General features: G+C 55.4%; 3 protein-coding genes across 3 annotated transcripts; all 3 read left to right on the top strand.

Moving 5' to 3' along the window:
• Positions 1-3,737: 3,737 nt before the first annotated feature.
• On the top strand, positions 3,738-6,853 carry LOC117840415 (uncharacterized). The gene is made up of 5 exons (XM_034720919.2): positions 3,738-4,933; positions 5,284-5,449; positions 5,531-5,694; positions 5,822-6,098; positions 6,196-6,853. The coding sequence occupies exons 1-5, from the start codon at positions 3,951-3,953 to the stop codon at positions 6,322-6,324; spliced, it is 1,719 nt and encodes a 572-aa protein (XP_034576810.2). The 5' UTR covers positions 3,738-3,950; the 3' UTR covers positions 6,325-6,853.
• Positions 6,854-6,861: 8 nt separating this feature from the next.
• On the top strand, positions 6,862-9,097 carry LOC140221239 (uncharacterized). The gene is made up of 2 exons (XM_072290557.1): positions 6,862-7,819; positions 7,931-9,097. The coding sequence occupies exon 2, from the start codon at positions 7,979-7,981 to the stop codon at positions 9,095-9,097; it is 1,119 nt and encodes a 372-aa protein (XP_072146658.1). The 5' UTR covers positions 6,862-7,819; positions 7,931-7,978.
• Positions 9,098-9,448: 351 nt separating this feature from the next.
• On the top strand, positions 9,449-10,835 carry LOC117837390 (putative pumilio homolog 7, chloroplastic). Its single transcript, XM_072290986.1, has 3 exons — positions 9,449-9,604; positions 9,691-9,854; positions 9,978-10,835. Exons 2-3 carry the CDS (start codon positions 9,757-9,759, stop codon positions 10,501-10,503), a joined length of 624 nt encoding a protein of 207 aa, XP_072147087.1. The 5' UTR covers positions 9,449-9,604; positions 9,691-9,756; the 3' UTR covers positions 10,504-10,835.
• The last annotated feature ends 1,803 nt before the right edge of the window (positions 10,836-12,638 follow it).

Here is a 12,638-nt window from a genome sequence, read left to right as displayed (position 1 = left end):
TAAACAGCGATTCTTGTGCTTAATTTCTTGCACGGCTCTGAAGGAGCTCATCAGGGTGGTGGCGTGGAACCGTCCACTGTGCAAGACGCTCGTCCACGGACTACTCCGGAAAGAACGCCTGATGGTAGAGCGCGAAGGCCTTGCGGTGCTTCGCCATTGCTTCACCATGCTGCCTTACGAGGATTGCTCGGTATGTGCCCCTACCAGTGCGAATACGATACGACTGTGCAAACCGTTGGGCCGAATTCTCAGTTGATTTCCGTTTATTTCCTGATAGATGATCTTCAAGGACACCCTCGGTGCCATTGACGAGATACTATCGTCTCAGTTCGGGTGGATGCGTGGCGGTGTGCTTGGAGAACGCAAGAAACGGCGAGCTCAAGGATCTCGAGGCGACCATCTTGACGCGGACCAGCGCATTCGCCAAGGGCAGATGGAGGTGCGAGTTCTGCAGACGATGGCAATGATGCCCTGTCGTCTTGTGTGATGATCCTTCTCATCAGACAACAATCAGGTCGTAACTGACAAAAAAACCTCCTGCAGCTCCTACTTCCTGCAGCATGTCCTTCGGTACGGCAGCGAGCAGTTCAAGGCGCGCATCGTGGAGCGCGTGGCGAAGGACATCGTGGAGCTGTCCGTGGACAAGTTCGGCTGCTACGTAGTGGAGGCGTGCTTCCTCTCGACGGGATCCCTCGCGGGGCTGCAGCGCGTGCTCGACGCGTTCCTGGACCTGCACGACGACGATCTCGCGGTGGCGGTGAAAGGCTGGTACTCCAACTACGCCATCCAGAAGCTGCTCGCGGCGGGCAAGGACGTGAGTACCCTCCTCCCGCCTGTCAATTTAATTCAATGCAGTGACGACAACTAGATCGTTATAGCTGATGACTGCTGTTTGATCGGCGGCGGCGCACGCGCAGCACCTCCCCGTGCGCGCGACGGAGCTGGCGAGGCGGATCGAGGCGCTGCCGGAGGTGGTGCGGAAGCACGAGTTCGCGAAGCTGGTGATGGAGATCATCAATAAGCTGTTCCCCGCGCAGCCGATCCAGTAAACGATCCCTTCTTTCCATGAGGCCACAGAGATGCATGCGCCGTGCACTTGTGTGCGAACTGTATGTGGGTGTAGGCTTGGGTCTCCCAGACCGTGTCCATGAGGCCATGGAGGTGCAGCTGCGAAGAGGCGCTGCGTGTCATGTGTGTTCGTTCAGCTTGTGTCGATTGGTAGTAGTAGGTGATGCCACAACTTTGGTTTGTCGAGCTCTGCAGGGCTTGGTTTTGATTTCACGATGAAATGGCAAGTCAAAGGTTTTCTGAAGAGTTCTCTTTTGGCAAAATAGCTAATTTCGTCCTTGAATTCTTGCCCTTGTCAATGTCGTCCCCCAACTCTCACCCTCGAAAGGTTCAATTTGTCCTCGAACTTCCGGTTCAATTCCATCCATCATCCGAGCTGGCTATCCACGTAAACACGACACATCACCAGTGCAAAAAATCCGCTGCTGTAAATATCCTATATACCCTTGTGCCTTTCATTTTTCCGTCCCCCTCACACTCTCTCAATTCTGAAGCAGGACGGGGGTCGCAACTTGTAATAGCCGGCAACTCTCGTTTCCTTCCAATGTCCTTCTGCAACACGAGAACTGCAGCTCGTTCCCGTACTAAGCTACGAACCGAACAATCATGACCAGCGGCACACCCAAACCAGTGTCACTTTTCTGGTTACGTGGCTACGTAGTTGACTACGTACTTACTTCGCAAACCTGCTGCATGCGCTAAAAAAAGCTCGAAATCGGGAGCAACTGCACGGACCCAAATTCCTCCGCGCACGAACGCGTCCCGTGGCTGATCCGTGGGTACCAATGGTGACAGTGCAAGTGACGACCGTGCCCGCCTGCCTGGTTTGCGGCTTTAATTGTGCGAGCTTAATTTCTGAGAGAGGGACGTGCCGAGAGCTTAGCTGTGGCCAGCCGGCAAACGCTTGCCCCGGGTCGCGGAGCTTACGGCGGAGATGGCGTCGGGGTCTGGAAGTCGCGGTACGGGGCCGGGACCGGCAGTCCGGAACGGCACGGACGACAAGGCGGGCACAAACGAACAGTAGAGAAGCAGCGGCGGCTGCTTCTTCAGAACAGAGAGTGTGAGGAGGGATGGAAAAATGAAAAAGCACAGACATTGACCCTGCGCTCAGGTGATGTGGTGTGCTTATGTGGACAGTCAGCTCGGATGAGGGACGGAATTGAACCGAAATATTAGGGTTCGAGGATCAAATCGAACCTTTCAAGAGTTGGGGACGAAGTTGATCCGAGGGCAAGAATTTAAGGACGAAATTGGCTATTTTGCCTTCTCTTTTTCTGTGGCAATCGCCTCTTTTGTTGCATCTCGATTCGTTGTCAGGTCAATTGTGTAGTACTGAGGATGTTTGATTTTGTCATCGCGTGAAAGGCAGTTTTGTACCGCGGTGGTTTCCAATTTCTGTTGAGTTTGCCATTTGGGTTTTGGAGTCTTGGAGCCGTACTGGCCCCCACCTGCAGCACGGGTTTGTCACCGTCAGTTTTCCATCGGAGGGCCCGAAAACCCGTGTGGGGTCTATCCTTGTCTGTGCTAGACCGTCCTGGAAGTATGGAACTCCTGATTCCCCGTCCGCTGCCTCCACTACCGCGCGTGTCCGCAGCTCGGCAATCGGCACAGCACCCTCCTCTCCGCCGCGTGCTTCTCCCCGCGGTCTCCGGTCCCTTCCCACCTCCGCGCCTCCCGGTCATGTCAGCGCGACCAACGCCGGTGCCGGCACGGGCGTCGTCTCGGCCGAGCTTCAGGCCGAGGCCTGCACGAGGCTTGCTCGGCTGCTCAGATGTCGCGCCGAAGGTGTTCGACGGAATGCTGCAGAGGTCGCTGGTGCTGCAGAACATGGCGATCATGCAGTTGCGGTGGACATGAAGTTGGAGAGAATCAGAGAAGCGATCTTATACATGACATTGGTGACTGTCGTGACCACGTGCTCCAGAGAAGGAACCCTGAAACAGTTTGGTTCCTCAGCTTGGGACGTGAACCCCGTTCGGCAAGTGCTAGCAGCTAGCGGCTTCCAGAAATGAGGAAAGGAAGGAGGACGCATGGTGCTTGGTAGCGCGGCCGATAGCCTGGAATGGGTGCCTGGGGGACGCCATGGAGCCTCCTGCCTGAACAGAGGCATAGCAGAGGATTCAGCCTCAGGGCAATGTGATCTGTTTCTAAAAATCGAATGGCCAATGGTGTTTCATTGGTTGGTGATGGCAAAAAGGAACATGGCTCTAACGGACGGGTGCCAAAAACGGCCGTAAGCACAAGTTAGTAGAAAAGGTTGAAATCTGGAAAAAAAGGTGAAAGTCTGAATTGCAATTTACAAGGATGGGAAGTTCATTCTGGGAAAAACTTGAATGGTGAAAGACGCCTGACCACGATGGAATGTCCTCATTATCAGTTATTGTGTGCACAGTAGTCTCTGCAGTTACGAATTCAGGAGCCTCAAACTGGAATAAGATATGTCAGAATGAGCTGCAGTTTAAGAACACTGGCTTCTGCAGCTGTGATTTGTGGGAATATCATTTAACCCGGAACGCCCATTCTCATAGCTGGTTTATACGTGCTAGCATTTGGTAAGTTAAGAGTGATCTGGTGAATCATAATGCTGATTTCTTAGAGCTTGCTTGCCTCCATTTGTTGGTACAAGTGACATACTCCATTGGCTTCCTTGCTGCAGGGGTAAAGAGACTCAAGACACAACTGTATGCAGCGTTCTATGTGAAGGAGAGGCGGTTGCAACCCGGTGGGACCCTCACCTCTCCCCTCCTCGGCAGTCTGGAGCCAGCCGGCCAGGCTCCAACCGTCCTGCTATGCACCCGTCCCAAGAGCACCCCGCTCTATATATAAGCGCCTGTACTTCACACGCCGCCTCATTTTGAAATCCGCAGCGCAATTCGATCGCCATGGAGCCGAACAAGCAGGGTGACGCCGCCTCATCCAAGCCCACCGCCGACCTCGAAGCCCGCCTCCACGCGATGCGGCTCGGCGATCCCTCCTCGCCGCAACTGCAGCCGTACCATCGTGCGTCGACCTCGTCGCTGCTGCTCAACCCGCAGCAGGTGCTCGCGCCGACCGCGGCGCCCGTCGAGCGGCCGCCGCCGCACATGCCCCAGTCCCCGCCGAAAGAGCCCGCGCCGACCGCGACGCCCGACATGCGGCTGCTGACACACCGGCTCCAGTCACAACCCGAGGCGCGAAGCTACGGCGCCGTCGAGCTCTCCCCGGGCGACCGCATTCGAAGGAAGACCTGCGCCTGGCTCTTCGGCTTCGGCGTGAACAGTCCGAGCTTCAACGCCCCGGCCGCGCCCACCCCGTCGGTGCCGCAGAAGCGGAGCGAGCTGAGCGTCAGCGCCGAAGAGTACCGCCCCATCTCCTTGCCCCACCGCTCGGTGGAGCAGTCGTCGTCGACGCCGATCTTCAGCGCAAGCCAGGGCCCGACATCAGCCAGCGGTCCTCAGGCCGGCGCCACCGACCCCTTCTCCGCGCCGGGTGGTAACGCCAGCCTCAACATGCACGCCTCCGCCCTTCTGAGCGCTGACCAGGTGGACCCCCGATCGTGGAGTCGGCCGCCGGCGATTCCTCTCCCGTTGACGCTGGAGGAGGACCGAGCTCTCTGTCGCGTCAGCCAGCTTGTGCCAGGGGATGTGGGCTCCGCGGGTTTGTCGGCGTGTATCGTACGGTTGCTCAAGGAAGGCTGCGATATGGTTCGAGCGAGCGTGTTCGACGGAGTCATAGGCGCCTTGCACTTTGTCATGGGGAACCGCGAGTGGAGCGTCGTCTTCATCGAGCTGCTTCTCGCGCGAAGGTTCGACGAGCTCCAGGCCATCGTCCATGTCGCGTGCGAAGGCGAGGGCTTCCTGAAGAGCATCGCGAATAAGGGATACGGGTACGTTTGCGAATGAATCCTCCATTGATTTTGAGAATAAATGGTTCGGAATTTGAAGCTTCGCATTTCGCTTCCCTTAGTTTGATCAATCTATTGAACTAATTTAGCACAGCTATTAATTCAAATCGAGCCAGAGAGAAACCTCACTACAAATGTAAACTGCATAATATTCAGACAAGTGTCGACTGAAGCTTGCAATTAACTGAAGTTTAGCAGTTCCCTGAATCCTTCTGATACTAATTTTCTCGAAATATCTCAGACATTTGCTGTGATTATATTGATTCTTCTGCGAACTTAAATCTGGTTGATGTCAATGTTTGTGTGACCTTGCTGTTGCGTGCGCTGTGCAGGGTGAGATCTCTAAAGAAACTCTTCGAGGCGGTGAGGCTGCACGCCGGACTGCGCCAGCATCTCATCAATTGCCTCCTGAACGAAGGCCTGGACCTGTTTCAGCACAGGAACGGCCCGGATCTGCTTGGCAGTATCTTCGCCATGTTTGCTTGGGAGGATTCTTCGGTATGTAACAGAGCCCACGGCTTGGCAACAATGAGACATACCAATGCTCTCCTCCGTGTTCTCTGATGTACTCCCTTTTAGATTGTCATCCGGCATGCCCTTAACAACTCCACTGGTGTGCTCTGGTCCAAGTTCGGGCCGAAGTCCATGGTGAGATGCTTCACGGCCGCGAGAAACCCCGAGCTCCAGGACCTCGAGAAGATCATCTTGAGCCACACCGTTGAACTCGCCAAGGGAAAATTCAGGTGCGAGCTGAGCATACTGTTACAGAAAAAATCGCCCTCCGTTCATTCTGCTTTCAATTTTAGCATTCTCAAGATGAATCGTTGTGTCCGAATGAAACTAACGAAGCCTCGCGCCGGCGTGCCGTAGCACCTACTTCTTGCAGAAAGTCCTCAAGCACGGCGGCGACCTACTCAAGGAGAGCATCACGGAGCGCGTCATAGAGCACCTGGTGAGCCTGTCCTTGGACAAGTACGGGTCCCACGTGGTACGGGCGTGCTTCAGCCAGATGGGGTCCCGCCGCCTGACGCTGCTACAACGCGTGTTCACGGAATTCCGGGGCCTGTCCGACGGGCAGCTCGCTCGGCTGGTGCAGAACTGGTTTGCCAGCCTCGTCGTCAGCGATCTGCTCAAGGCCGGCAAATGCGTAAGTATCAGCTCCCTTCCTGTCACGTCGGCGCCGGCGCCGCGGCCTCGGTCCTTAGCTGCCTGCCGTTTTGATTCGTGTCGAATGTGACGTGCAGGAGTCCCCCGAGGAGACGGTGGCGTTGGCGCGGAGGATCCAGAAGCTGCCGGCGGCGGGCCTTGAACAAGTAGACCAGACTGCGCCCGTGAGGATAGTGATGGAGGCCGTCAGGGAGGTGCTCTCCTAGCAACCTCTGCACTATCCGGTTTTGTTCTGTTCATAGCGCACCATGAAGCTTGCAAGTACGTGCGCGGGACTGTAGGAAGGTAGTTAGGCTCACGGTCTTTCAGATATCTGTCTGTCTGTCTGTCATGTTGCCCAAGGATCATGGATGTGCCAGGCCGTGCTACAAAGCGGCGCTGCGTGTCGTGTCACTCGTGTGTGCTGTGGACTTCAGCTCGTGTGTTTGATTGGAAGCTGATTGTCCACGGCTTGGTTCTGTCCAGTAGTTTGCTCCGTGCAAAGGCACGACATAACTGTTGTCCACAGCTCCGATTGGTTTCATGATAAAAGGCAAATTGTGGGTCGTATTTTTGTGTAGTAGTTTGCCTTATGCAGTCTGCATCTTGTATCCATGTGTCGCAGTATTTGGCATCGTCTGGTCCGATTCAGGTACTGATCGTCTGATTCCCTGCAGCAAAATGGGCGCGGTTACTCGGTTAGTTATCGCTTTGGCCATGGGTGGGCCAGCCACCAGCCTGCTCGACCGCGCCGTCGACAGCTTGGGCCCAACTGAGAGGATAGCACATTAGCCCATTAGCACTGGACTGGCGCGGGCAGCTTGAGTCGAGACTCGTGAGATGCCTTGAGCTCCCGCCCGCTGCCTCGCACTCCCGCCGTCCCGCGCGTGTCCGCACTCCGCAGTTTGGCAGTCGGCACAGCACCCTCCTCTCCGCCGCGACCTTCTCCCCGCGGTCTCCAGTCCCTTCCCGCCTCCGTGCCTCTCCATAATGTCAGCGCGACCGATGCCGGTGCCGGCTAGGGCGTCGTTCCGGCCGAGCTTCAGGCCGAGGCCTGCACGAGGCTTGCTCGACGGCTCAGATGTCGCGCCGAAGGTGTTCGACGAAATGCCGTAGAGGTCGCTGGTGCTGCAGAACATGGAACCCTGAGTCAGTTTGGTTCCTCGGCTTGGGGCGCCGCGTGAAACCCCGTTCGGCAAGTGCCGCTAGCGGCTTCCAGAACCAGAAATGAGGGAAGGAAGGAGGATGCCGGAACACAGAGGCGTAGCAGCAGATTCAGCCTTAGGGGCTCAGGGCAATGTAGTCTGTTTCTAAAAATAGAATGGCCAATGACGTTTTATTGGTTGGTGATGGGAAAAGGGAACATGTCTCTAACGGACGGATGTCAAAAATGGTATGAGGCAAAAGCTAGCGGAAAAGATTGATATCTGAAGAAGGTGAAAGCCTGAACTACTACAATTTACAAGGATGGGAGTTCATTCTGAAAAAAGGTTGAATGGTGATAGACATTTGACGACGATGGAATCATGGAATGCCCCTAGCTATTGTCGGTTACTGTACGCACAGCAGTCTACGGTTATGAATTCAGAAACTTCAAACTGGAATGAGATATGTCAGCATGTGCTTTGATCTCTGCCGGTATGAGAAGAACACTGGCTGCCGCAGCTGCCATTCAACTCGGAGTGCTCATGCTCATAACTGGTTTGGACGTGGTAGCATTTGGTAAGTAATGAGTGATCTGATGAATCATAGTGCTGATTTCTTAGAGCTTGCTTGCCTCCATTTGTTGGTAGAAGTGACAAGTTCCATTGGCTTCCTTGCTGGTTGCTGCAGGGGTAACCGGGTGGGACCCTCACGAACTTCTCCGCAAGACACAAGTGTATGCAGCGCTCTATCGGCAGGAGGCAACTGCAACCTGGTGGGACCCTCACGAACCTCTCTGCTCCGCTAGAGCCTGCCAGGTGCCAGCTATGCTCCAACCGTCCTGCTAGTGCTATGCACCCGTCTCAAGAGCCGGCCGTTTTCTATGTAAGCGCGCCGCCCCTGCGCGCATGCCCCCCTCCCCAACCAAATTCAAGCGTGATCAACCTCGGCGCCTCCATCGCCATGGAGCCGACCAAGCAAGGTGTCCCCGCCGACCCCTCCTCGTCGCAACAGCAGCTGCAGCCGTATTCGCCACAGAGCGCGCTGCCGCCGGATCGACGCGCCGTCCAGCGCCCGCAGCCGCAGCAGCAGTATCCGCCGCCGTTCGCGCTGCCGCCGCAGCAGCCCGCCGTCCAGCGCCTGCAGCTGCCGAACTTGCCGCGGTGGTGGGGGCCGTACTTGTCGATGCTGCAGCAGCAGCAGCGCCGGGGGTACATCCCGCACGTAGGCGCCGCCATCCCTGGCAGCATCAACGCCTCGCACCACGGCGCAGACACCCCGCGCTTCAACGGCCCCACCGTGCCCCACTCGCCGGTGGCGCCGAAGCGGAGCGAGCTGAGCGTCAACGCCGAAGAGTACCGCCCCATCTTCCTGCCCCACCGCTCGGTGGAGCAGTCGTCGACGACGCCGAGCTTCAGCGCCAGCCAGGGCCAGACATCAGCCAGAGGTCCTCAGGCCGGCGCCACCGACCCCTTCTCCGGCCGGCGCCACCGACCCCTTCTGAGCGCTGACCAGGTGGACCTTCGATCGTGGAGTCGGGCGCCGGCGATTCCCCGCGGGTTGACAGGGGATATGGGCTTCCCGGGTTCGCCGGCGTGCGTGGTCTGGTTGCTCAAGGAGGGCCATGAGGATGTTCGAAAGAGCGTGTTCAACGGGGTCTTGGGCGCCTTGCACTTCGTCATGGGGAGCAGAAATTGGTGCGTCGTCTTCCTCGAGCTGCTTCTCGCGCGAAGGTTCGACGAGCTCCAGGTCATCGTCCATGTCGCGTGCACAGGGGGCGAGGTCTCCCTTCTGGACGTCGCGAATGGTGAATGCGGGTACGTTTGCGAATGCATCCTCCCTGCCCCGGCCCCTTGATTTTGAGAAGAAATGGTTCGGAATTTGAAGCTTCTCATTTTAGTTCCATTGGATTGATCAATCTATGAACTAATTTAGCGCGGCTATTCTTATGTTTATCAATTGATTGAAATCTAGCCTGAGAGAAATCTCAGTAAAAATGTTATAAACTGCATAGTATTCAGACAAGTGTCGACTGAAGCTTGCAATCAACTGAAATTTAGCAGTTCCTTGAATCCTTCTGACACTAATTTTCTCGAAATATCTCAGACAATTTGCTGAGATTATATTGATTCTTCGGTGAACTTAAATCTGGATGATGTCAATGTTTGTGTGACGTTGCTGTTGCGTGCGCTGTGCAGGGTGAATTCTCTAAAGAAACTCTTCGGGGCGGTGAGGCTGCACGCCGAACTGCGCCAGCATCTCATCAATCACCTCCTGGACGAAGGCCTGTTCCATCACAGGAAAGGCCCGGATCTGCTTCGCAGTATCTTCACCACGTTTACGTTCCCTTGCAAGGATTCTTCGGTATGTAATGTAACAGAGCCCACGGCTTGGCAACAATGAGACATACCAATGCTCTCCTCCGTGTTATCTGATGCGTTCCCTTTTAGATTGTCATCCGGCATGCCTTAAACAACTTCATTGGTGTGCTCTCGTCCACGTTTGGGTCGAAGTCCATGGTGAAATGCTTCAAAGCCGCGACAAACCCCGAGCTCCAGGACTTCGAGAAGATCATCTTGAGCCACACCGTTCAAATCGCCAAAGGAGAATTCAGGTGCGAGCTGAACATACGATTACAGAAAGCGTCCTCCGATCATTCTGTTTTCAGTTTTTGCATTCTGAAGATGAAGCGTTGGGTCTTATGAAACTAACGAAGCCTCGCGCCGCCGTGCCGTAGCAACTACTTCTTGCAGAAAGTCCTCCAGCATGGCGGCGAACGACTGAGGCTGAACATCACGGACTGCGTCGTAGAGCACCTGGTGAGCCTGTCCTTGGACCGGTACGGGACCCACGTGGTGCAGGCGTGCTTCCCCCGGACGGCGTCGGGCGGCCTGCCGCTGCTGGTACGACTACGACTACGACCCGCGCTCGAGAAATTCCGGCGCCTGTCCGACGAGCAGCTCGCTCAACTGGTGCAGGACTGCTATGCCAACTACGTCGTCCGCGAGCTGCTCCTGGCCGGCAAAGGCGTAAGTAGTCAGCTCCCTTCCTGTCACGTCGGTGCCGGCGCCGGCGCCGGGCCGTCATCGATCGATCCTCAGCTGCCTGCCGTTTTCATTCGTGTCGAATATGGTGTGCAGGGCTCCCCGGAGGAGACGGTGGCGCTGGCGCGGAGGATCAAGAAGCTGCCGGTGGCGGGCTGGGAACACATAGACCAAGCCGTGAGGCGGGTGATGGTGGTCGTCAGGATGGTGCTCCCCTAGTCCAGCGTCTGCACTATCCGGTTTTGTTCTGTTCATAGTGATAGTCTGATAGAGGCATAGAGCGCACCATGAGGCGTGCAAGTACGTAGCTAGCCTAATGGTCTTCCAACTGTCTGTCAGTCATGTTGCCCAAGGGGCATGGATGTGCCAGGCCGTGCTACAAAGCGGCGCAGCATGCCGTCTGTGAAGTGTACTTCAGCTCGTGTATTTGATTGGAAGCTGATGTCCACGGTTTGGTTCTCGTATATAGCTTGCTCCGTGCAAAGGCACGACATGACTTGCTGTTGTCTACAGCTCCGATTGGTTTCATGATAAAAAGACAAATTCAGATATTATGCAGTCTTGTCTTTTTGCATTCCTGCATCTCTGTTGCATCCTTGCTTCTGATGTTTGGTCGGTCAGATTAACAACTGTCGAAATTCGTGTATAGCACGTGTTATGCTTCTAATGTTTGGTTAGATTAACCATTGTCGCAATTCGTGTATCGTATTTGGCATCCGATTCAGGTTCACGTTGAGATTGCGTTGGCTCTGGTTTCAATGGAAGCATCCAGATCGCCCGTGGGTCGGCATGGAGCTACCTGTGGACAACATTGATATGGCACTTTTTGCTGCTGCAACAAGAGTCACAGTTAACAATGGACATACAGCTAGGTTTTGGACATCTAGCTGGCTGGATGGGTGCTCACCAGCCCTTATGTTTCGAAACCTCTACAAGCATAGCAAGAGGAAGAACAGATCTGTGGCAGAAGCGCTTGTCAATGACCAGTGGATTCGCGACATTGCTTATGACCTCACAGTGAACCTCATTGATGAACATGTAAACTTGTGGGGGATGATCGAGGAGGTGAATTTTGACATAAGCAATGCAGATCAGGACACGATCATTTGGACAAGAACATCTTCAGGAGAATACACAGCCAAATCAGCATATGACATGCCATTTGATGGAGGTCTGGCCTCACTGTTCCCGAAGATGGTGTGGAAGGTTTGGGCGCCGTCCAAGTGCAAGTTTTTTATGTGGTTGCTACTGCAAAACAGAGTCTGGACTGCAGATAGGCTGCTGCAGCGTGAGTGGCCGAACTCCTACTTCTGTCCAATGTGCCGTAGAAATTTGGAAACAGCCTTGCACCTCTTCTCTGAGTGCCCAATATCACAAAAAGTTTGGCGGGAGATCAGCAAGTGGGCAAACTGTCCGAGTTTGGACCCAATTCAGTGGAATGCGGGAGCAATGCAGGACTGGTTTCAAGCGGGTGCTGGAGGCGGACCAGGGCGAGGCGTCCGCGTGGGCGCGGCAGGTGATGCAGGTCGTCCGCAAGGTGTTATCCTCCAGGCAGCAACAGCGCTAGCCGCCGGTTTGATCTGCTCGTACGCGACGGTGCGTGCGACTGTAGGGGAAGGTAGCTAGGCTCACGGCATTCCAAATGTCTGTCTGTCATGTCTGATGTCTGCGCTCTCTCTGTGCAAAGTTACGGCGTGCTGTACAACTCGAGTGATTTCGTGATAACGGAAGATAAAGATGCAGTGCAGTTTAGTCTTGTGTAGCCAGCATCTCCGTTTGTATCCATGTTGATGATCTCGCGTCGGATTAATCGTCGCTGTAATTTATATGCGTGTACTTGTATCGTCTCAGCAGGTACAATTTACCATACAGCTGGCATGTACCGAAAGTGAGCAGTGATCCCTTGCAGAAAAACCACATCTTCCATTGCTAGGGATCACGAGCGTCGAGCGGCTAAGACAACGGCACCCACGCTTGCTAGCTAGCTAGAGCGTCGGCCAGCTCTCGCTCTTCCGCGCGGGCAATGCGAGCGAAAAACAAGCCAACAGCTTCTCGGGCCCAGGCCTTACGATGCGAGCGAATACAGGCGAGCGGTTACTCGGCCCTGCGCAACGAACGAGGTGGTGGTGGTTGCGACAGAACGAAATCCCAACGAACAGCCACCAGTATATCGATCTGCTGGTCTCGTAGTCGTGTTGGAGTCGGTGATCGAGTCCGACCCGGTCGCCGCGTCTTGCAGAGTCCAACAGGCTCACGGCCCCTGCGATCGAGTCGGACTCCTGCGCCGCGCGGGGTCCCACATCCCGAGAGCTCCAGCCCTATATAGTTTCGGCCGCGGCCCGCAAAATCCTCAA

This window comes from Setaria viridis, chromosome 9 (assembly GCF_005286985.2).
Source record: "Setaria viridis chromosome 9, Setaria_viridis_v4.0, whole genome shotgun sequence".
Lineage (NCBI taxonomy): Eukaryota > Viridiplantae > Streptophyta > Magnoliopsida > Poales > Poaceae > Setaria > Setaria viridis.
Note: the sequence above shows the minus strand (reverse complement) of the source record. Positions and strands in the feature narration are given on the sequence as shown.